Raw genomic sequence first — 22,766 nt, 5'->3', positions numbered from 1 at the left:
GAGGCTTTGGGCCTGCTCACAGCAGAATATATTTTCCTCTTGCTTGCAGTGGCTGATACTAAACTCCCTGCAGGTCACTAAAGCAGCAGCCCCAGGTCCTGCAGCCCCCACAGCCCCCCTCCCCACCAGACATACCCCCTCCAGCTCCTGGTTCCTGGCCCGGAAGCGTTCCCTCTGGCTGGAGATGATGGAGAGGAGTGAGTCCACCTGCCCCTCAGGGAATGAGGTGCCAGGGGATGGTGGGTGACCTGTGGACAAGATTTGGCATGAGAGGTGACCCAGCAGATGCCCACCATCCACCCCAGGGATCCTCCCTGTGACACTGAGGGACTTTGGGAGCACCCAGATAAACTCCTGTATACAGTTACTGCAACATGGTTTATGGTTTGGGTGGGTTTTTTTTTTTCATTTTTAGGGACTTATCCTGGAAATGCACAGGAAAACCAATTGCATTATTTGGTACAACCCATGGCTGCCTTTCCCTGACCACAACCCTTCCCATCCCTGCCAGACTCTCTCCTGTAGCTTCTGCAGCAGTTGCAGCCATAAAAAAAGCCCGAGAGCCACAACCAGGCTCTCCATCCCCACTCTTCTCTCCCCTACCCTGACCCTGCAGCCATCACCAGCTTGCTGTGCCCGGGAACCCAATTTGGGGTGCCCCACATGGTTGCCCCCCACGATGGGGCTCTCTGGGTGCCTGGGGGGTCTGTGGGAAATCCTTCCTGCTCTTCCTTCCCGGCAGTGAGAGGCATCCAGGGCCAAGGAGAAATATGTCCCCAAGGCCATGACTCAACTGGCTGCACAGAGCAGCTATTCATAGAGCAGGATGGGTGGCTGCAGGTTGTTTGGCTTGGTGGGACTGTTGCTGTGATATTGTTTATCGTGTGTTTTCAGAACCTTTCAAAACAAAACAAAACAAAAAAGCCAGAACAAAACCCCCCAAAAAACCCAAACCACCACCAACAACAAAAAGAAAATAAAAAGAGGAAAGGAAGTGTTTTGGTTTTTTGTTGTTTTTCCAGAGGAGCCAGGAGTTATTTGTTTTCAATTCATTTTCTCCTGCAGACCTCAGCACAGGAGCTGATGTAAAGGAAATGTTTCACTCGCTGTCTCTGGAGGGGTTTGGTGTGGGAGGAGCAGGAGGCAGAGCACAGGGTGTTTGGTTCAGCCTGGGTTCACCAGCTCAGCACAGAGCCAGGCCTGGCACGTGCCTGCTGCACCACCTCGGGAGCAGCTGGGGGATGGATGAGCCATGCCCAGCATGGGAAACCCATCACTGGTCCCAGTGAAGGACATGCTGGGCAGGTGATGCCTGAGCTGGCTCTGGAGCACCCTCACACTGCCATCCCTGGAGAGGTGACACCCTGCCTCTGGCACCAGGGTGTCCCCCCCAGCACAGCCCCAGCTTTGCACCCCCCTCTCACCGTAAAACAGCGCCGTGGCCTCCTTGATGGGCTCAGGGATCTTCTCCAGGCTGGGGCTGGCAGCGCCCTGGGCAGCACAAGCAGAAGGGATTGAGCATTTCCCACCCACCCAAAGGTGCCTGGACAAAGCAAACCCCTCCTGGACACTGCTACTGCCCCGACACCTGCACCCACGAGGCACTCTGCAAGGATCAACACTGAGACAACATGGAGAGGTTGGTGTTCCACCTCAAATCCCAGCCTTTGCCCGGGAAGAAGGGCTGGATGGTTCCTGGATGCCACTGCCACCACCCCCTCCCACGCCAGCACCACCCCAGTGCAAGGGCACGATGCAAACCTCTGCTGGGTGAGTTGTCAGGAAGAAAGAAGAGGAAGAAAAAAAAAAAGAAGGGGAAAAAAAGAGAAGGTAAACACCCCTCAGGTCTGCTGCTGACCCTGCAGCAGTGACAGCCAACCCCTGGGGCCATCTGGAGTGGTCCCTGCCCGCTGCCAGGGCTGGGGTTACCTCTGCATCCGGGCGGTGCACGGCAGACAGGGCTTGGATGGTGCTGAGGTCGTGCTCCAGCTTGGCCACGAGCTCCTTTTGTCCAGCCAGCGTGGACACGGCCTCTGTCAGCTGGATCTGCAGCTCTGCACAGCGCACTGGAAAACAGAGCCAGGGCTGTCACCCGGGGGGGACCAAAACCCCTCACTGTGCCAAGCAGATACCAAAAAGCTGAGAACCCCCCCCCCAGAGCACCAGAGCCAACTCATGGGCAGCAACCCCCTTCTCTCCTCATTTCTGAGGGCACACCAGCAATCCCTGCTCAGCACCAGGGGTCCCTCCCACCTTGGTGATGCCTCAGGGTGGGCACAGTCCCTGGGCAGGACCAGCGCCACGTCCCAGTGCCAGGGGCAATGGGAGCAGGCAGCTACCTGTACAGCTGCTTCAAAGGTATCAGCAAGGTATTTTTAGTGCCCCAGGGGTACCTGGCTGCCTCCTGGCTGGGCAGAGCAGGGGGACATGGAGAGGGATAAGGCCCACAAATGGAATCCCAGGTCTGCACGGGAAAGGTGCGATGGAAGAGGCTCTGGGCAGCACATCCCCGGCTGTGAGAGCTGGGACAGGCACTCATGGGGTGGATGGTGACTATGGGGGGGCTATAGCAGGGTAGAGGATACCTCCCAGGAGGGGCTCAGGTGGGACCATTCCTGCCCTCAGGAGCTGGGTCAGGCTGTGCAGCCCCCAGCATCCCTGCTCAGCCAATTTTCTACAAAGGAACCCTCTCTCCAGTTGCCCCCCAGAGTAAAACCCACACCCTAAACCACAACAGGCGCTGCTGGAATGCTCCAGGAGCAAAACAAAAACCTCTCATTCCCCTCACATAACCCCAGCCCAGATGTGAAGCAACAGAGAGATGTGCTGGGGCCAAAATTCAGCTACAGCAAGAGGCACAGGACCAACACTGCAGGGCAAGCTCCATGCTCCGTTGGCAAATCCATCCCTGAACTGTCCTGCAGCAGAAATCGACTTGTTTCACCTTCTCCCTCCCTGCCAGCAATGTCTGGGCCTCTCCCTGGCTGAAAAACCTGCTCAGCTCCAGGTTCAGAGCTGGTGCTCTGCACCACCAGCATCTCCACTGCAGGGACGCAGGATACGTCCCTCTGTGCCTGGGTTTCCAGGTGGGTGAAAGCTCAGGTTCCAGCTGTTCCAGTCCCTCCCTGATAATTCCTGTTGTAATTATTCCCCTGAATTCCAGACAGCTGGAAGGCAAAAAAAAAAAAAAGAATCCTCATTTATCAACAGCCAGGGAGCAAGAAATGCAGAGGGTGCCTGGGGAGCAGCCGAGCTGGGGGGGCAATGAGGGCAGGCTGTCGCACCCCCAGGGCTCCTACCCTCTCTGAAGCCTTTAGATGAGGGGTGCAACGTGGGTGCAGCTCAATTGCAGCTCACCCAGCCCTGCCAGGCTGGCAGCCAATCTGCACACCCCAAAACTGGCTGTGGAGGGGGGTCCTTGCACGGGGTGTGATGCCCTGGCCAAAGGATTGGACTGAGAGCAGCAGCAATGGAGGCTTGAACAAAGTGATGCCCAAAGCCAATGCTGCTTTCCCAGGAAGCAGGGGCTTTGCTGGGGCAAATTCCCCCTTTTTTTTGTGTAGACATGGCACCTGAGGACAGTGGTGGCAGCAGTGGGGTAACACTTGGGCTCGATGATCCTAAGTCATTTTCAATCTAAACAATTCCATTATATGAAACACAATTTCTATGTTCATATCACAGAATCACAGAGTGGTTTGGGTTGGAAAGGACTTTAAAGACCATCTCATTCCAACACCTCTGCCATGGGCAGGGACACCTTCCACTAAACCGGCCCAAGCCCTGTCCTATCTGGCCTTGAACACTTCCAGGGATGGGGCAGCCACAACTTCTCTGGGCAACCTGTGCCAGGGCCTCAACACCCTCACAAGGAAGAATTTCTTCCCAATATCCAATCTAAAACTAGATTGGATAAACTTCTTTCAGTTTAAAGCCATTCCTCCTGTCCTATCCATGTTATTCGGAAGGATCAAGGCTTCCTGCAGGGAAGTGGAGATGATACATGCTTTGAATACAAACCATGGATTTATTTTTTCTCCCCTCTCCATATTTAGTTTATAGCCCCCAATAAAAGGCTCAGGATCGAGCAGAAGTGGTTGTGGTAAAGGCACATCCCACTGGAGGTCAGTGTTTCTCCAGGAATTGGGAGTTGCTGCCTGCTCCAAAACATGGGTGGCCTGATGCAAAATATTTGCATTAACAAGATTTGGAAAGAAGAAAACCTCTTCCCTACGGTTAATTATTCAATTGGCAGCCTTTTTAAATTGCATTAAAGTGTAATTGGGGAGCTATTACTGGCCAAATATGGGCTGTGGGGCCCAATCCTGCACAAGGCAGGGCTGAGCATTGTGCCCAGGCTGCACCACGCTGGGAGCACAGTGGAGGCTGCCTGGGGCAGGACATGTTCCCTGGCCTCCCACCCTGCCCAAAAAATCCTCTGCAGAGCTGAACTTTGGCATCCTGCAGAAGGTGACCCAAGCCCTGGGTCCCACCTCCTGGGTCCGTCTCTTGCTTAAAAGTCATGTAACTTTTGGCTTTTGAGTTACATGGACCGAGTTTTTCAATTTGCTTGAGAGAAAAAGGGCTGAGCAAAGAAACACATCTCCCAGTTTTAAAGGAATCTGCATCCTTCCTTCCCTTAGGTTTCACTCGGCCTTGGCCAGTCTTCTACAAACCATCCACAAAAAGAGAAAAGACTGGACCCACCTCTAACACTGAAAGCAACCAAATGCACAGTTTCTCTCTCATCTCTCTACCAGTGTCACTCTTCACAGCGGGGCTTTGGTGGTTTTTTTTTAATCATAACTGTCTTTTTTCAAAGGGGCCGTGACCACCCGCGAGTTCGTCACTTCTCTGCCAGCGACTCTTCACCTCCAGCAGCGGGTGGACGGCTCTCCCAGGAAGGCAGGTCAGCTCTGGCATTGAGATCCAGCAAAAGGAAATCTGCCTTTGTCTTCCCTGAGCTGCTGTGCTGGAAAACCTTTGCTCTGACCCCTCAGATGTGCAAATACCTCAAACGCTGCGGAAGACGGAGAGGTACTGCAGAAGATAATGGGACAAAGAAGGTGAAGCCCCGGGGAAACTGAGTTTTAAAGAACGGTAACTTTAGCCTCAAACTCTGTCTTTTGAGGTGGTGGAGAAACTGGGCCTGACATTGCCATCGCCTCACAAAGAAAAGTGAAGTAGTGCAGCAACTGGGCAGGGCACGCTGGCAGAAGCCACCTACCTTGGCTGGTGCCACGCTCCAGTGCCCCCTTGGCAGGCACAGGAAGGTCCAGTTTATCCTTGTCTGATACACAGGACATGAGAAGCTGAGACTGGACTGTTCCCACCCCTGGAAGTGCTCAAGGCCAGTCTGGATGTGGCTCTGAGCAACCTGATCCAGTGGAAGGTGTCTCTGCCCATGGACTTGGTGACCTTTAAAGGTCTCTTCCAACCCAAACCATTTGATGATTCAGTGATATCTTGCCCCAAACTGAATGAGTGATCGGAAAGAGCCTCTGCTCAAAGGATGTGATCTAAAGATGATGTCTGTTCTGGGAAGTCTAAATGTACCTCCAACCCACTGCTGGAGGAGCACAGCCCTGGATGACACTGCCATGGGATGTGTCTTCCTGGAAATAACATAAAGGAAGGACAGGCCATGTGGTGAGAACGAAGGTGCCTCACACAGAGTGAAAACAAAACAGTCCTAAACTGAGAATAAAAGATTCAGATGAATCTCACACTTCTTTCACTGTGAACAGCCCCTTCGGCCTTGTGCCCTTCCAAAGCTGCAGGTTAAATCCCTGCAGTGAATATTGAGGAAAACAATCCCAGAGCCCCAGTCTCCACGGGCACGTTGGAGGGGAACAGGGAGCCTGGCAGATGCCAGGGCTCATTGGGAGTGCCTGTGAGACCACGAGCCCAGCGCTGCCACGGAGCAACAGCAACTCTGACTCCCGTAACAAGCCCCAGCAACTGGGCTCCCTTGGCAAATCATCCAAAATAAACAGCATCTGTTTTCACAGATGGAGAAAATTAAGACACACTAGCAACTTAGTTTGAAGTTATAAGGCCAGACATAAATAAATGAGAGGCAATCTTTCCATAAGATGGTGGCTTGATTACTGAGGATACAGACAGATGAATAAATCACCTTGGGGTGAGATAGGCTGTAACTTGCTACACATCCATGAGACTGAAGTAACTGCTCATGTATATCCTCTGAGCCCGAAGGAAATGAGAGGTAAGTGGTATTGCTGAAGGGATCAGGGTAGGAGCACACACATGGGCAGTTATGGCAAATTAGCTGATGCTCTGCAAGTTCACACCCTGATTTGCCTTGTGGGAACTTTTTAATCTCCCTCCGTTACTGTCTGGCCTCCTCAAATTTACATAAAGTGTAAAAAACCCAAGAAAACAAGCCGAGAAGTGATGTGGCACGCTGGGAGCTTTCTTTGAAAAGTCAACTGAAGTGCACTGAAACCCACTACTTCAAAGGGTTTAAGTGTATTTTACTGACTGGAAGGAAGATGATGGTAAGATAACTAAACCTTGGAGTACCTTGGCATGAGGGCTCAAAGCTGGAGACTCACTCAACACAAACATGGGTGTCTGAGAGTGCCAGAAGCAGGAGCAGAAGCCAAAAGAAGAAGAAGGAAGCAGAGTCCACCACGGGCCCTTTGATTTTTCCAGCTTGTTCACCTTTCCCCATGTTGGGCCACTCCAGTTAAAGGCTGGGCTGCTGTGGACAGTGACTTGGAAGTTGAAATCACGGTTCTTCCCCATGCAGAAATAAGTGCCAAGACTTCCTGGCATCGCTGTCCAGGAGGCTTTTCAAGCCAACAAAGCCTTACCTCCGGCTCTACCTGATGCCAGAGCTCCCAAGGTTTATACACAAACTAAGGCACAGTTTCAGGCTCTTGAAACACTTGGCATTTACCTTTCAAGGAAGTCCAAAAAAGACTGTTCTTGCCCAAAGTCCTGCTGCCCTTCCAGGAGAATCAAAGGGAGATGACTTGACCCTGCACTTTGGGGTTGAAGGGGTGAGGGGGACACAGTCAACACGCTGCAGAGTCCATCCTGGATGCACGGGATGATTTTCTCTGCCCTCTTTTTGATCTGTGAAGGTGCCAAGGAAGAAAGATCTGAGCCAAAATCCTCCCTGCAACAGGAAGGTTGTCCAAGGCCTTTGAGTGTTGTACAGCCCGATGGTTGTAGTTCTGTCTTGACCTTTTCATGGTGAGGGACAGCATTTCTGCACGGCCCAGAGTGTGTGGGAGTCACTCAATCTGTCTTCATGCAAAGCCTTTTCCCTGGGGCCACCACTGAGCTGTCAAGTAGGCCGAGAAACAGGACAAAGAGGCAGGGAATGACTGAATATTTCTTCTCCATATGGCATCAGAGCCCTGTCTCCTGGGATCTGAGGTGCAAATCTCTTCAGAGTAAAGGCCAAAGAGCGGGTTGTGGTGCAAAAGCCCAGCTGGGCTGCCTGCTGAGGTGCATCTCACCTCACAGGAGGCAATGAAAAATCACTGTCATCCTAAGGGATCACACTCTTCCACGAATCTCCCAAGACTGAATAAAAATACTGGAAATCAAGTGCTCCAGAGATCCCACCAGCACTACAGAAGACACACAAGAACTGGGCTTTTGGGACATTTTAAAGCAACTTCTCTAGAAATCTCCAGGTCACTCAGCTCTAAGAGCACCTGAGTAGCCAAAATTCCTGGAATCTGGGAATCATCTCAGCCTGCAATGTTGCTTCTGGGTATCCATTGGGCTGTCCTGCTTTACTTGTACCTGCCATGAGATCATTCTGTGATCAGACCTCCTGCAAGGTTTCTGAAAGGGCGAAAAAAGCAAGGAGATGATGAAAAGAAAGGAGTAATGACACCTCTAAAAGCCATCTGCAAGTTCTAGCACAATCTACCTGGTCTTTAGGCACAGATACCAGCCCTGGAAAAGCTCCAGGAGCAAAGCAGTGAGGTTTCCCTGTAGATACAGAGGTTGTAAGCAAAGACATCAAGAACTTCAGTGATGTCCTTCAGGGATGGTGCAGAAGATGTGCAGTCCCACACAGGATGGGCTGGGACTGGCCCCAGTCAAGAACAACCCTGCTGTTTTACTTTAAGGTGCTGTCAAAAGGACAGGGAGAAATGGGGACAATAGAAAGCAGATTCATATCCAACACCCTGAGAACAATATCTGAGACTTCATATGCCCAAGTGACAAAGGGCTGGGAGGTTGCACAGGGAAAAATCCTCTTGGCCCCAGAATCAGCATCCTTCTCTGATCCCTGCAGCCCTTTCTGTCAGTGCCCTCAGGGTCAGCTTGGAAGGTGGCCTTGGGGAAGAGCAGAAGGAGCCACTGAACTGCAGCGAGGTGGGACCAGGGATGGTGGTTTTCAACTAAAAGAAATTAGTTGAAAAAAGAAATACAATTTAGATGAGATCTAAGGAAGAAGGTTTTTTTTATGATGAGGGTGGGGAGGCCCTGGCACAGGTTGCCCAGAGCAGCTGTGGCTGTGCCATCCCTGGAAGTGCTCGAGGCCAGGCTCGATGGGGCTTGGAGCAACCTGGTCCAGTGGAAGGCATCCCTGCCCATGGCAGGGGGTTGGATTTCATTACCTTTAGAGGTCCCTTCCAACCCAAACCACTCCATGTCTCTATGGGTGCCTGCCCCACTCACCACCCAGCTCTCTGGGTTTCTCTGCCAGCTGCTGGCAGAGGAGGCACAGGTGAGATTTCTTCTCCCTCCCCTCCTTTTCTCCCTTTTTTTTTCACGTTTACAGGGCCCGCTGGGAAGGGAAGGTTTGAAGGATTTCTCCTTCCCTTTCCTCCTGGCCCAGCCACTCCAAAATAAACAGCCCCCAGCAAAGAAACACAGCGCTGCTTAATAAATTCACCCTGTAAGGATCGAGATTTCATAGAAGAAGGGATTATTTCCAAGGGTTCTAAGATAATTACATGGGTAACTAGGAAGAGTTCAAGAAAACAGTCTGAATTTTCTTATCAGTTTCCCATAGCTTGGAGCAAAAAGAAAATAAAATGCTCTACTGTAATCAAATCATGTTTTCTGAAGCCCTCTGTTGGCAAGAACACAATTTCTTCACCACTTCCATTAAAACAGAAATACTTAGGAGAAAATGATAGCATTTCCAACAGGAAAGAATTGGGGCCCAAAAGCACCGTGTCAGCCACTCACAGTTTCTTACCTGGTGGGAACACGATGCCATGTGGAAAAATATCCCCCTTCCCACTGAAAGACAGAACTGCCTCTGGCTGATGGTGGGGCAGGAGCTGGACCACGGCCAGCACCTGTGGCACTGAGGTGCCAACTTCCTCCTGCACCCAAGGACCCAACAAACAAGGGCTTTTCCCATTAATCCAGCAAATCCCTGTAATGCTTCCTTATGCAAATCTCACCCATCCAGCCCCAGCAGCAGCTCTGTCCCAGCAGGAACAGTGGTGGCACACAGGAACGTCCCAGTGCTGGCCACTGAGGGTCTGGGGGAACACACAGCTTAAAACTTCTTCCCAAGAGGAGATTTTCAACATCCCTTTTGAAGGGCTGCCCCAATGAACCTATCACAAAGATCCAACTATCTCCATGGAAGACTGTTAAGTATCTGCTCCTGACCTCTCACATGGACCCTGGTAGTTTGGGCTGCCTTCCTACTTTCCCAAAAAATAAACTTTTGGAGAGTAAGGCTTGACAGAACAGCCTGGTTTTATCCCAGATTCTAAATTCTGAGCTACAATGACCCTTCTCCAGCTTCCCCCAATGCCAGGTCTGTGCTTTCACAGGTATAACAGATCCCTTGCTTATGACCACGGGTGTGATTTTAGGAGTTCCATGACGATACCACCTAAAGAAAAGTGCAGGTTACAAGTACAAAAATTACCAACCTCAGTCATAGCTTTAAAGGTGTAGCTTTAGCATCACGTTTAAAAAAATTAGGGTCAAATTATACATGATAATGCCATTTACAGCAATGAACAGTCTGACCAGTTGTTAGAAAGAAGGGGAAAAAAGAAGTGTTAAACCCAGAACCTTCCCATCATGTGGAACAACCCGTCACAGACGTTTCAAAAACCTTTAATTCACAAAAAACCCAGACACAAGCGCGCCAGGTAAAACAGAGCACACAGGTAAGGACAAACACACATGCTCTACCTGACACCCAGAGCATCCAAGCCAGCAGTTTATTCCACCAGTTTTAAAAATATAATCCCACTGATGGATTACAACATCTGTTCCTTACCAAACTTCAAACTCCTGACTCTGTAAATACTGAGAATATTTATAGGAACAGCATCTAAGGCACTAGAGGAGGAATTTATTTTCCTATAAAGGATCTGTAAAAATAAACAGTGAGAGCCAAATATCTGGGAAAATTCTTTTGCATTTTCATTTTTGAACCTAAAGCATTTCTGACCTCAGATAACTGAATTCAATTTTTAAAAATCAGCTGATATATTGTTACAGTGCTCAAAACAATCCCCCTTTGTAGTCTCAAATCCAAAAATACATATTTCTGTGTAGGAAGCTGGGTGCCCACCTCCCACTGACTGCAGCAGGAATTGTCACACTTGGATTTCACTGAACAAAGGATACAGTTTAGACATCTAACACTTCAATATTTAAGGTATTGAGAACACACACACACACACACACACACACACTCTCCTTGTAGGAACTGAAACACAAAAAGTAAATTTTCCTCCCCTGGCCAAACACAAATCCCACCAAACCAGCCCCCTTGAGCCCTCTGCACATCACCAAACCAGAACCACAATGTAAATGTTTGCTGCTTGGACTCAGGTCCCACCTCAGTAAAAGACGAGCCCACGCGGAGTTGTGTTTGTATAAAAGATATTTACTTCAATTATCACACCTAGGGTGCTAGTGAATAATAATAATAATACATCGTGTGAGTTTCATACAGTGATATTGCTTCTCCATATCATATAGGGACCGTTGTACAGTGCTGAGAACAAACATTATATGGCTAAACCAAACAAAGACAGAAACAATGCCGTCTGCTGACGAGGGAGCGCTGCCCTGCACTGCCAGCCAGATAAACTCTTACTTTTTTTATGTTTAAACAAATACCAAGAAATAAAATGTTACAAAAGATGAGTCACAGCAACACAATGTGGGCTTCTCAAAGCTACTTGTACAAAAAAAAAAAAATGACACTTTTTTTGTTGGTTTTTCTTTTTTTTTTTTTGGTCAATTGGGTCTTTGTGAGGATTTTTTTTTTCCTTTTTTTTTTTTTTTTTAAAATCCGTGATTGTGAATATAACAAACAAGCTCTAAAAACATCTAAGACTTAGTGCGTTACAGAAAAAATATAAAATACTGCTAAAAATGTAAGACACCACAATACACTGGGGTAAAAACTGAGCTTATTATTTAAAAAAAAAAAAAAAAAAAGTTCTCAGGAAAAAGTACACCACTTTCTGTTCGAGTTCATCTTGTGCTGTGTTAGTAGTCGGGGCATTTCCAAGGTCTGCCCATTCTCATGGCAAGTAGTTATTGCACAAATGCAAAAGAGTTAATTTTTTTTAATTAAAAAAAAAAATAAAAACGAAAAGGGACATGAGGGAAACAATTTAAAAAAAAAAAAAAAAAAAGAAAAAAAGAACATCCCCCCTCCCCAGCCTCCACCTGCTTTGGGACCGACGTCCAAATTCCTACGTGTGACATTCTCGCAGCGTTTCCAGCAAGGAACGGGAAAAAGATGCTTTTCACCACAGAAATGCATAGAGTGTTCCGAGAGGAACAACCTTCTGTCTGGCAGAGCTTGTCCAACAGTTACACAAGGGCTTATTTAATCTTATTTTCTTTTTCTTTTGGGCTACGCCAGAAGGAAAAGAACCTGACGTGGGGAAACTCATCGGATGGTTTTTTAGCGGGAAGTTCACCGGATGGTTTGTTTTTTTTTTTTTTTTTTTAGTGGGACACCCTCGAAAGGCAAAGTGCAAATTTGCTTCCCAATCCACAGAAGTGGTGAGTGATGTGCCCTGCAACTGGCTCAGCACCTTCCAGCTTTGCCCACGCCAGGTGGTGCCGCGGGGCCGGGTCAGCGCTCCCGGAGCCCTCGGACCGTCCCTCCTGCGGACACGCTCCCCCCACCCCAAATTCGGGGTTGCAGTCTGGCTTCTGCAGCTTTTCTCTCGCTCACCAGTGTTACCTCGCCAGGGAAAGCCTGTCTGAACCTGTCTCGACGCTGCAAGAAAACTGAACCCCCCCTCTGTGGCCCAGATCAACGCACGACGTGGATCTCCAGAGCTCACGCCAGGAAAAGCTGCTGCTGCACAAGGTGAATTGTGATTTTTCTCCCTTTTTGTGGTTTTTTTGTTTTTTTTTTTCCTTGACCAACTTTGAACGAGAAGGAAATCAGCTCTGAATTCAGAAAGTCAAACAAATGCCAACAAAGATGAACATCACAGGAAACCAGTCTCTCATTTTAAATGAACAATTGCAATGTGCTCTGACCAGGGGCTCTGCATCTTCAGCAAATTCTCAGTAGAGGCTCTAGGAGGCTCAGGGTATTTTCTCTCTCTGTATACTTTAAGTCTCTTCTCTCACAACTGAGGCTTCTTGTTCTCAGTCCTAAATTATTTTAAAAGCTATTTAAATAATATTATTTATTAGGTATTTAGATAAAATACTTTTCTTTTTTTCCCTTAAAAGAAAAAATGATTGCTCTAGAAAACACAACAGGGGCACAATGATATGGAGACTACGAGCCAACACCACCTGCTCCATCTCTAGGATATCTCAAGCTTTCTCCAACATACATTTAGGGGATAACAACCTGGTCTAGTGGAAGGTGTCCCTGCCCATGGCAGGGGGTTGGAATTAGATGATTTTTAAGGTCCCTTCCAACCCAAACCAATGATATGTATACTCCTGTTGTGTTTATATCAAACAAAAAAAAACAAACCTCAACAAAAAACCCCAACCAACTGTTAAAATTAATCCCATAAATAGGAAATATTAGATTGTTTTCCTAATTACAAACCACCTTTATGTATTTCACCTTATGATGCCGTAGAGAGAGCGAGCTTGGGAAAGGACACACAAGGGCTGGGAAGGGCTGAGGGTGCTGGTGGGTGAAAGCCTCCTCTGGACAGAACCAAATTAAGACTGGAGTGACTTTACAGTGCCTAACCCAGATCCAACACGGCTCTGGGGGTGGAAATGGGGACAGCAGCTGTGACTGATGGCACTGAAGGACATGGGACTGTGGTGGTTGATGTCCACCAGTGTTTCTGGGATGCTGACAGACCTCCGAGCACACGGGGTGAGACTGAGCCTGACGAGATCAACACTGCTGGGTGATGGTTGATTCCTACCCCGAGACCCACTGGAGCCAACCCACAGGGATATGGATATTTTTTGTTTTTTTTTTTTTACCCCCAGGAACCTGAATTCTCCTAAACCAGAGCTCGTGCTTGGCTGTGTTGGCAGCAGGACACGACCCTCCAGACACAGAACCAGAGTTTCTATTGCACTAAGACTCAAGCACAGTGTGGGAAGTGCTCGTGAGCAAAGGGGTGATGTGGGACTCCACCAGTGTTTGCTCCTCTCCAAGGGAAAAGCGGCTGGGAATGCTGCAATCCAGATCACTGTGCTTTAGATTATTCTCCATGAAGAGATTAGGAAATAAGGCACATAGCTTTCCAAGCAGAGAAAGCTTGTTAAATAGCAAATTTCAGGAAAGTAGCAAAACCCCAAAAAACGGGAAATGGGCAGCGTACAGGATTTGGATGATAAGCCTTCTGAGTGAAAACAAAAGAATTTCAAGCTTAACTAAAATCTTTCCCCCACAGAAAAAAAGAAACGATCCATGATCTCCATCTCTGGATGGAGAAAGTGAGAAGGAAATGGAAGCCCTGATCAAGGAAAAGGAAAAGTATGATATAGATGTGACCTTGCTTATTCCCCACACGGCTCCTTTCTGAACTAGATGCTCAAGTACTCCCTGTATCACCTGTACCAGCATCCAGAGGTAACCAGGTACTTTGGAAACACTTTTAAAGCTAGTTAATAACTTACCCACATATAAATAACACATCAAAACAGCACGAAGGGTCCAACATAAGCTACAAAAGCCAGAGAAGTCTGATTGAAAGACTGATTGTAGAAAGTATTTTTTTCTAGTTACTTGGGGACAAGATTGTACTTCAGAGCAAGTCAAGTGCCAGGTTTTATTTATTCTCCTGAAAGCACAGACACTTGCCTTCCAAGAGGAGCTGCCTAACAGAGGGTTTTTAATCTCATTCCAAAGAATACTTAAATTTTCAGCTTAGGGAGAGCAAGCCTGAACTGCTTGAATTTGATACTCGGTTTTAATTTACTTAATCAAATGGGTTTGTTATTGTTTTAAATATGTCTTTACTGTCCACCTTCCTGCTGTACACAGGTATAGGAAAGTACAACTGTAAGTGTGCAAATATCTGGCATATTAACCTCCTGCAGGAGCCAAACCTAAAGAGTAATTATCACAGGATGTTGCAGGTGAGGTTTGACTCTTGCCCATCTCAGACCCTTGGGATCATTTTTATGTATTCTGAACATGATCTCCCCTGTCCTCATTAGCTAAACCCGTGTATCTCCAACAGCCCAGTCTCTCCTGTGACTAATCCCCTCTTTGCAACAGGGAACAGATCTGACAAGTGGGAAATGGCTTCTCCACCCATTAAAACACATATTGGTTTTAAGCCCTCGCTCACCTGCGTCCCAAATGATTTCACAAATTTGGCTGTAGCAATTCTAACTGCACCATTAAGACCAAGCACACAAATACTAAATACACAGAGGGGCTTTTCCATACTGGAATGATGTACACAGACACATTTAACAACCCCTAAAAATGCATATTAATTACCCGCATAGACAGAAGAGAATGCAACTCGTGCCATTATCCTTGCTATCAACAGAGAGGCTGTGCTGCCATGACACCACCACAATTACACAGTAACTATGCAAAAAAGCAGGTATGGCACCACAACAGCAGGAAATTCCTGGCATGACTGTCCATTTCCAAGGATCTTTGGATGAAGATTGTACTTCGAAGCACAAATCTCTCTAAAATTCAAACAGAAGGTCCAAGATGTGACATCACAGGGCCATCTACTTTTGCTGGACTGTTTCCTGCACTATTCCGTTGTGGCTGAGGATTCAGCTGCTCTCTGAACTCAGCTGGTTCAAAATCTAAAGAAACTGAAATGATACAATGGAACCAAAGGTTTTAATAATAAGAAACCTACAGAACTGTGGCTAAAATCTCCTCGCCTCACTGTGACTAAAGCCAGCTGGAAAAATGGCAGAACTGTCCTTTACAGAAGAGCTGGACAAGGAAAAATACAATAATCTTATTAATTTTTTAAAAGGAGGCATTTCCTTTTAATGCACTTTAGTGCCAGAACATGTTTGTTAATAGCAGTGAAAATCAAGCCCGGGAATCCCATTAGGTTTTTGTTTCATTCATAAAGTAATTGTAGAAACAGACTTCACAGACAGGCAAGGATTTTGGGATAGACATGGAGAACCCAGGTCTTGGGAAAAGCAGGTCCTGGATTGTACCAGAGGGTGAGGGGCTCGCTAATGAAGTTCAATGAACTACTTTCTTCAACTGCAAAATGACCTTATAACTAATAACTTCTATTAAATATGCCACAGTACTGCTTGGCTGGGGGGAATCATCCCTGAGGACAGAGATGGCACCACTCACATACCTGTTTTTAAGGCTTTTTGAAAACTTAAGTGCACAGGCCTAACGCTAATCTTCTCCAAAAGGATAAATTTCACGTTCAGAGCATAAAACCATTTTATCCTTGCATATTAATAGGGTAGGGTACAGTCCATGACCTGGTCATGTAGGACAAATCAGTCCCTAGGCAAGGCATAAAGGGCTTTTCTTGCTATAAAGTTCATTATTAACTATATTTTATATCTGGCATAGTCAATATATCCCATAAAAGAGATGGGGAGGGAAGAACAAATTGCTGAAATTATATTTCTATGTTTTAGAGCTCAATGAAGGAGACAGGGACTGCTACATCCCTTTTCAAACTAAGAAGGCTGAGCCAGAAAATAAACCCAGATCTCGTGCTTCCCAAGCCAGTGATTCTCCTTGCAATTTAAAACCAGATTTTAAACTGCTGGGGGGAAGGGGGGGAAGAGTATTTTCTTTGTATAGAATTTTTAAATTCTCTATTTTTTAAAAAATAAGTTGATTGCATATGCAACACGAAGGAAGAAAAAAATATTGATGTTCACACAGTGGGGCAGCAGGAAGTGACAGGGGAAAGCAGCAGGACAACACAGGAGTCAACTCAATCCTGCTTTGCTGATGTTTTATCCATGGGAACTAAATTTAGGGATAGGAGGCTATAACCAGATGGTCAAATCAGGGCCAAAACTGCCACACACTCATGGGAAAGCTTTGATTTGGTTTATAAAATGTTAAATCCAGCCCCCACCTAAGAACCAACTTTCCTTCTCCTCCTCCTGCTTCTGGACAGTCCCCAAGAAATGCTCAGAGCTCAACCACACTCGAGGTTTAAGACAGAGAAAATCCACTGGGTGAAGAGGAAATAAGAGAGGATTTAAGAGACACAAATGAAGTAAAAACAGTGCCCTCCATCTGTAGGTTAAAAATGTCACCACTTGACTTTCAGTCTGCAACAAATAGCCAGGATTACTGATCTCTTTGCAACCCTGCTAAAGGCACTGGTCCAGATCACTGTGGTGTTCCAGTTTAAATAAACCATTTCAGATTCAAGTGCAAAGTGTCCAAATCCAATTACTTTTTCTCATGTGTCCTCATAGTTTATATATGGTCAAAATGGGGATTTTTTTTTTGGTGTGTGGGGGATTTCTAACCTGTCCTGTTTTTGCCAGGAGCATTTTTATTCACATAAGCTTTAAGAATACCTGAAATTAATAATTTTAACATGAAAAATGACAGACTTCTGACAGTAGCTGTGCTAGTGGGGACTGCAACCACTGTGAGCATTTTCCACCATTTCATTACATTATTTTGTCACATTTCCCTCAATCCTATTTTATGTCAATTTATCAGCTTTGTAGTTTGAACTACCACCAGAACAATGCACTTCCTTAACTTACTATTTCTCCTGATAAAGGATTGAAAAACAGCAAGTTTTAAGTAATTGGATCAGAGAATATTGCATAGAATTCTGTCATGTTCATGATCCTCCTGCTCTACACCATTCCCATATCAACAGGTTACATAAAAATAATGCAAAGATCTTTTAGCTAATGAGAAAGGCACATTCTTTTTTTCTTTTCAGCTGCAATATAGATCTTTCCTATTACAGCAAGGAGTTTATTACTAAAGGACTCACTAATTCATGATATGGGCAGAGTGCACTGACACAGGTTCCTTTAAAGGGCAGCTCTTTCTATAGGCATTTTACAGATGAGTAAATAAAATGGTCCAATTTTATGGCATCAACAGAAACTGTAATTAAATGCATTTCTGCCAATAAACATGTGCAATCCCGTTCTCTGAAATCTGTATCCTCAAAAATGGAAGTGTATTGACAATCCCACTGTATGACCCCTCTGCCAAGGGATACTCTTTGCTGGCTTTTAGCAAACAAAGCACTATATTTTTTTCCTTCCCTAACCATCCAGAAAGACAAATTGACAATTTTAACTGCAATATAAACGTATTTCTGTTAAAACAGCCCTGGCCCTTCATGCACGGTGTTAGTAAGAGCATGGAACTGGAAACAGAGAGAGAAAATAAAATGCTTTTAAAGAACCCCGGGAAAAAACAGAGTCTGGCATGATGGATTTTCTGAAAACTGCCTGTGCTTTTATCCATCAGGAAAAGAAACGTCAGCAGCGAGGGCTCTGCCCCACGTCACACATTCCCTTCCCCCGGAATCAGAGACCCAAGGGGGTGACAGCCACTGTCCTACTCTTTGGCATTTCTTCTCCTCCAACTTTCTGTCCTTTTAATGAAGTAAAAGAAGTTATTCCAATGCACGTTTTCCTCCGAGTGTGAGTTCCAAGTGCTGCACCTGATCCCAACTATGGCTCACACCCTGCGGTGCAAGTTCAGTCTCTACACTGGGGGGGGGCTCGGCCAGTTTGGAAAGCCAGTAGGTAACTCATGTCCAACCCGAGAATCTCAGCAGTAGTTCAAGCTAATCCATTCTACTTTCCAACAGAAAAGCAGCTGTGACCTTGGCTAAACGCCGGGAAAAACCGGGAGCATCACTTAAACTCCACGAGCTCGATCTGAGGGTGCTCGTCTGCCCCTGCCCTTAAACGAGGGGGTCATCAAGGAACCCACAGGGACTCCGGGCAGCAAGGCCCAGGTCACCCCAGCAGCATCTCAGCAGGCTAATCCACATTCAACGCAGATCATTACATATGAAACAGCAAAAGGAGCTAAGCCACTAATAAAGTGCCAAAAATATAGGAAATACTGACAGCATTTTATTTGATTAATTTCATAATAGATCCCAATGACGACCCTTGGCAGGATGGAGTGACTTCTGACTTCTGAATGCTGTCTTTATCCAGCAAAATTACATGACTCAGATGTAATAATGGAGCTTAGAATTAACAGTTAGTGTTATGAAAGGAAGATTTCCTCTAGGGCAAGCTACAGATATGCTTTTTAAAAATCGTTACAGCATTAAAAAGTGGGCAGACGCTAAAGAATCCTAAAGAACTGGTGGAAACCTGAAAAGCAAACCAAAAATAAACGGGGGGGGGGGGGAAAAAGATATGTTTCAAGGCACTTACGTATTGCTTATTAAGAAGAGAGATTGACCTTAAGTGCTGCATTTGCGTGCGACCTGTGAATACAGTTCTGCTGTCGTACAGTGCAGCCAGAGCTCTCAGTAAGCATCATGGAATGCAATCAGATAGACACAGGCACAAGAACAGTTTGGGGAATATTAATTTAAAGACAAAAAGTAATTAAAAAAAAAAATAAATCATCAAACAGAAAAAAAAAAACCCTCGCTATGGAGAAAGCCGAGAGTAACCACTTGACCGCATCCAGCACCTGGATCTCAAATCAGCAGACAAGGACAGTAGGAACAGACTAGCAAGTGTATTGCCTAGAATTAATTAAAAAAAAAAAAACCCAACCTGAACCAAACAACAACAAAGAAAAAAATAATAATAAAGAACATTAAGAAAATATCTGCGTCTCCCAGCCAGAAGGTTTGGTTCTTGGCTGAAGACGCAGCTCGTTGTGACTTGTTTCAAGGTATGTGTGTTTTACCAGGACGTGCATTTATCGATGGAGCTGTGCTTTGGAAGTCAAACCAGGACACTGGACAAGTTCAGAGAGGTAACCCTTTGCTTCACCCCGTTCTCCCCTCGCTGGCTGTTCCCAGGGAGTGACGGCCCTCCCGGTGGGAAGGCGGAACCGCTCCCAGCACGTGCTGTCCCACACTGGTGTCTGTCACTACCAATCCTCTCCTCAGCTCATCACAGAAAGGGGCAGCTGCTCTCTCCGCTTCTCAGTTTTAGTTTTTCATCACAAGTCCCCAATTACCCAAGGAGGAATCCTGAAACAGCTAGCAGTGAAAATCGGAAATAAATCCCTGCCTTTCAGCCTCCTAGAGCCTTCTTTCCTCAGTCATGGAAAAGGATGGATTTTAGTGTACTGATTCTTAATTTGTGAAAACTTGCGCTAAGTGCTGCTGTCGCTTGTTAAGAGACTGTAAATGAAATACATAAGTCCTAAAACATCATGCAAGAAATGTGGTTTCACATCTTACAGTCAAAAATCCTACTAATGAATTAATACAAGCACACTGAGGTGTAATATTGGGAACATACCTTTAAAGTCGGAACTCCTCTCCCCATCCCTCCCTCCCCCAAAATCAGAAAAGTAATATTAATTAAACTTAAGAAGTAATGAATGCACCATTAAAGTGTCATCAAAAAGATGCTGACCTAAGACAAAAGTTCAATGATACACAATACGGTCAAAAAAGTCTTCAATCAATAATATACAGTATGACAACTACATCTTGTAAATTATACCCAATACTGCCGGCAGTCTATCCCTCTAAAGAATATTTGCCCCCTTTCATCCCTTCCTAACAATCAGATAATAAAATACAGCACCTATAAATAAGCAAAAAAAAAATTATATATATATATATTTATATATATATATATATTCCGAAATCATCTATTGTTAGTTTTAAAGATATGGCAATAAAGGAGTCTAAATTAGCAAACTTGTAGAAGCCATAACTGATAAAACAGCTTATTGAAAAAAGGTGGCAGTAATGCACTCTATGTGTGCACAAGTACGTAAGAAAATACACAGACGTATAAAATTGCACGCACACACTCACGCACACACATCCTTCCACGCACCTCTATGCTCACGCATATACATATAGACAACAGGAGGAGTTAGAGACAAGTTAGAATTTGATTTGTACTTTGATCAGCCCTAACCTGTGCATAAAATAATGGGGAAAAAAAAAAAAAAAAAAGGCTGTATTTCTGCAGGGCAGAACGGGCTGGACTGGGACTCGAGAGCACGAAGGTTTTGGTTTGGAGTCTGGGCTGCTTCCATCCTGGTAAGAGCCCGTCTGGTCATTGCCATGTACTCTTTATCCACGCAAAAAAAAAAAAAAATAAGCTTCCCACAACTAAAACGTATTTAAAATCAGTGCTTGTGGTGGGAAGAGAGTCAGTAAATGGCCACCAACAGCAGGAAAAGGGCCGGATCTGCGGCAGCTCCAGTCCCTCTTAGTGGTGTGTGACAGCAATCGGACACGTGAACTGCTTTTCCATCGATTCCAGGCAAGCTGAATATTCGGGATACGGACTACGCCCCCGAAGTAGCGGCTGAAATGTTACTGGCCAACGTTTTTGGAGCGATCTGTCTTTGCTGAGAGGAAATCCTGTACACTACGAACCAAGTGAAATGATCAAGTACATGCTGTTTCTAAGTTGTCTCCTAAACCTCCTAGATATGAGGTCTGATCAGCGTGCTCTGTGGTTAGAGGTTAAAAAGCAGATTATAAAATACCTAGATTCAGATTTTTTTTTTTTGTCCTGATTTGGCCTAAAATGGAGTGTATTAAACAAATTCTGGGCTGCAAAAGACCAGAATCAGTTAAAGCTATGAAACAATGTGCACTACGTGTCAATATTCTATTTCACTTACAAGAAAACACTAAGTCAGCTACCACAAATTAAGATATTTTCCTGATGTGACTTTTTTTTTTGTTTTGTTAAAAAATATGTGGAGTAAATGTGTTTTTTTTTTTTAATTCAAAGTTTCAAACAACAAGATTCTTTTCTTTTCTTGAAAATATGTAGGAATCCAAACTAGTGTGTTTAGAGTCGGTTGACTGTGCAATCTCTTAGTGGCAACTGAACAGCTACAAAAAACTTTCTTTTTTTTTCTTTTTTTTGAAAAATCTCCCCTTTTTTCCTGGTTTAAGAAGATAATAGTGTATTATCGCTCTGTAGCCATTAGATGGCAGATAAAAAGCCCCCTTTTAATATGTGGGTTTGATTTTTTTTTTAAGTTTTTTTTTCCTTTTTAGTTTTTTTTTTTTTCTTTTCTTTTTCCGTTTTTCATTTTTTTAAAGCCCCACACCAAAGAGGAGGGCACAAGGCAAAGCTGTATGAGTTATTCCAGAAATTGTGGAAATCACTTAGGGCAATAATAAAAACACTTCAGGGTACAAAAAAGCTCGACTACACATTTCAGTTTTCTTCCTCGAAAACACAAACATAAATTGGGCTTAACGCTCCTTTTTGATTTCTATATGCACCTTGGCCTATGGCGTTTTTGCCCTGTGGCCCGCAGGGCGGATAAGTGCGAACACAATAAAACCAGTAGAGGTCCAGTTTGACTTCCCAGCTCTCCCGAGTTGGGCCAGTTTAATCTCAAAACTCCCACTCGACGGCCTCTTCCCGACTCGCAGCCTTCTCCAAGCGGTGGATGATGTTGTTCAAGTTGGCCGCTTTCTTTTTCCTCAAGGAGCTGTCTCGCGTGTTCCTGGAGCTCGCCGCCTCCGAGAAGCCGAACAAGCTCTGGAGAGAGTTGGCTTTCTGCGAGCCTGCGGCCGGCGTCGAGCTCGTACTTGGCACACTGGAGGTTTTCTCCGAACTTTCTTTTGACTTGTAGGAGCTCTCCCCCGTAAGGACTGAGGTGGAGGCAGCTGAGGTAGAGGCATCCCCTTCCGTGGCAGAGTTTGGCAGTGTCTCCAGAGCTTCTCCCGGGCGCTGCGGTGCCGGCGGGGAGCTCTGGCGCGGTGCTCTGAGCCGGCCCTCGTCGTCGGTGTCCTCCAGGCTCTCGGCCTGGAACGGCTCCGCTTTCTCCGAAGACCTGGCGCCTTGCAGTGCCTCTTCCCCCGCCTCGAAAGCCGGCTCGGCGGGCCCTCCCTGAGACTTTGCGGTTGCATTGCTGTACTCATCCGCCTCCGGGCCACTCGGCTTCCCCTCAGGAGGGCCTTCCGCGTCCACGCCGTCGCAGCTGTCCCCCTCGGAGCTGTGAGCCGCCCTGCTGCTCCTGGCCGAAGGAGAGTCGCTCGACCCAGCCTGGCTCTGGCTCCCGGCTTGGATCTCCTCGATGAACAGCTCCCGGCGGATGCGAGACCTGCGAGACAGGGGAGAGGGATGTGAGTCTGCCAGGCCCCGCGGAGCCGCTCACCCACACCAGAGATGCCGCTCAAAACGCCCTCTCATGGAATTCACGGAATCATTAAGGCTGGAGAAGACTTCCAAGATCA

General features: G+C 46.2%; 1 protein-coding gene across 7 annotated transcripts in view; it reads right to left on the bottom strand.

Moving 5' to 3' along the window:
• CUX1 (cut like homeobox 1) overlaps nt 1–22,766 on the bottom strand; it is a 272,065-nt gene that overhangs the window by 9,471 nt on the left and 239,828 nt on the right. For 6 of the 7 annotated variants that reach the window (XM_017828880.1, XM_017828881.1, XM_017828884.1 and 3 more), the window contains one exon: nt 10,844–22,633. In XM_017828880.1, coding sequence (XP_017684369.1) covers nt 21,922–22,633 — 712 coding nt within the window. In that variant the 3' untranslated portion in view covers nt 10,844–21,921. Of the gene's footprint in view, nt 1–135; nt 249–1,424; nt 1,492–1,929; nt 2,067–10,843; nt 22,634–22,766 lie in introns of those variants that run through there. The other variant, XM_017828885.1, reaches the window with a different exon arrangement.

The sequence above is a fragment of the Lepidothrix coronata genome, unplaced genomic scaffold (assembly GCF_001604755.1).
Source record: "Lepidothrix coronata isolate B3197 unplaced genomic scaffold, Lepidothrix_coronata-1.0 Scaffold154, whole genome shotgun sequence".
NCBI lineage: Eukaryota > Metazoa > Chordata > Aves > Passeriformes > Pipridae > Lepidothrix > Lepidothrix coronata.
The sequence above is the reverse complement of the archived record's forward strand: the minus strand, read 5'-3'. Positions and strand labels throughout refer to the sequence as shown.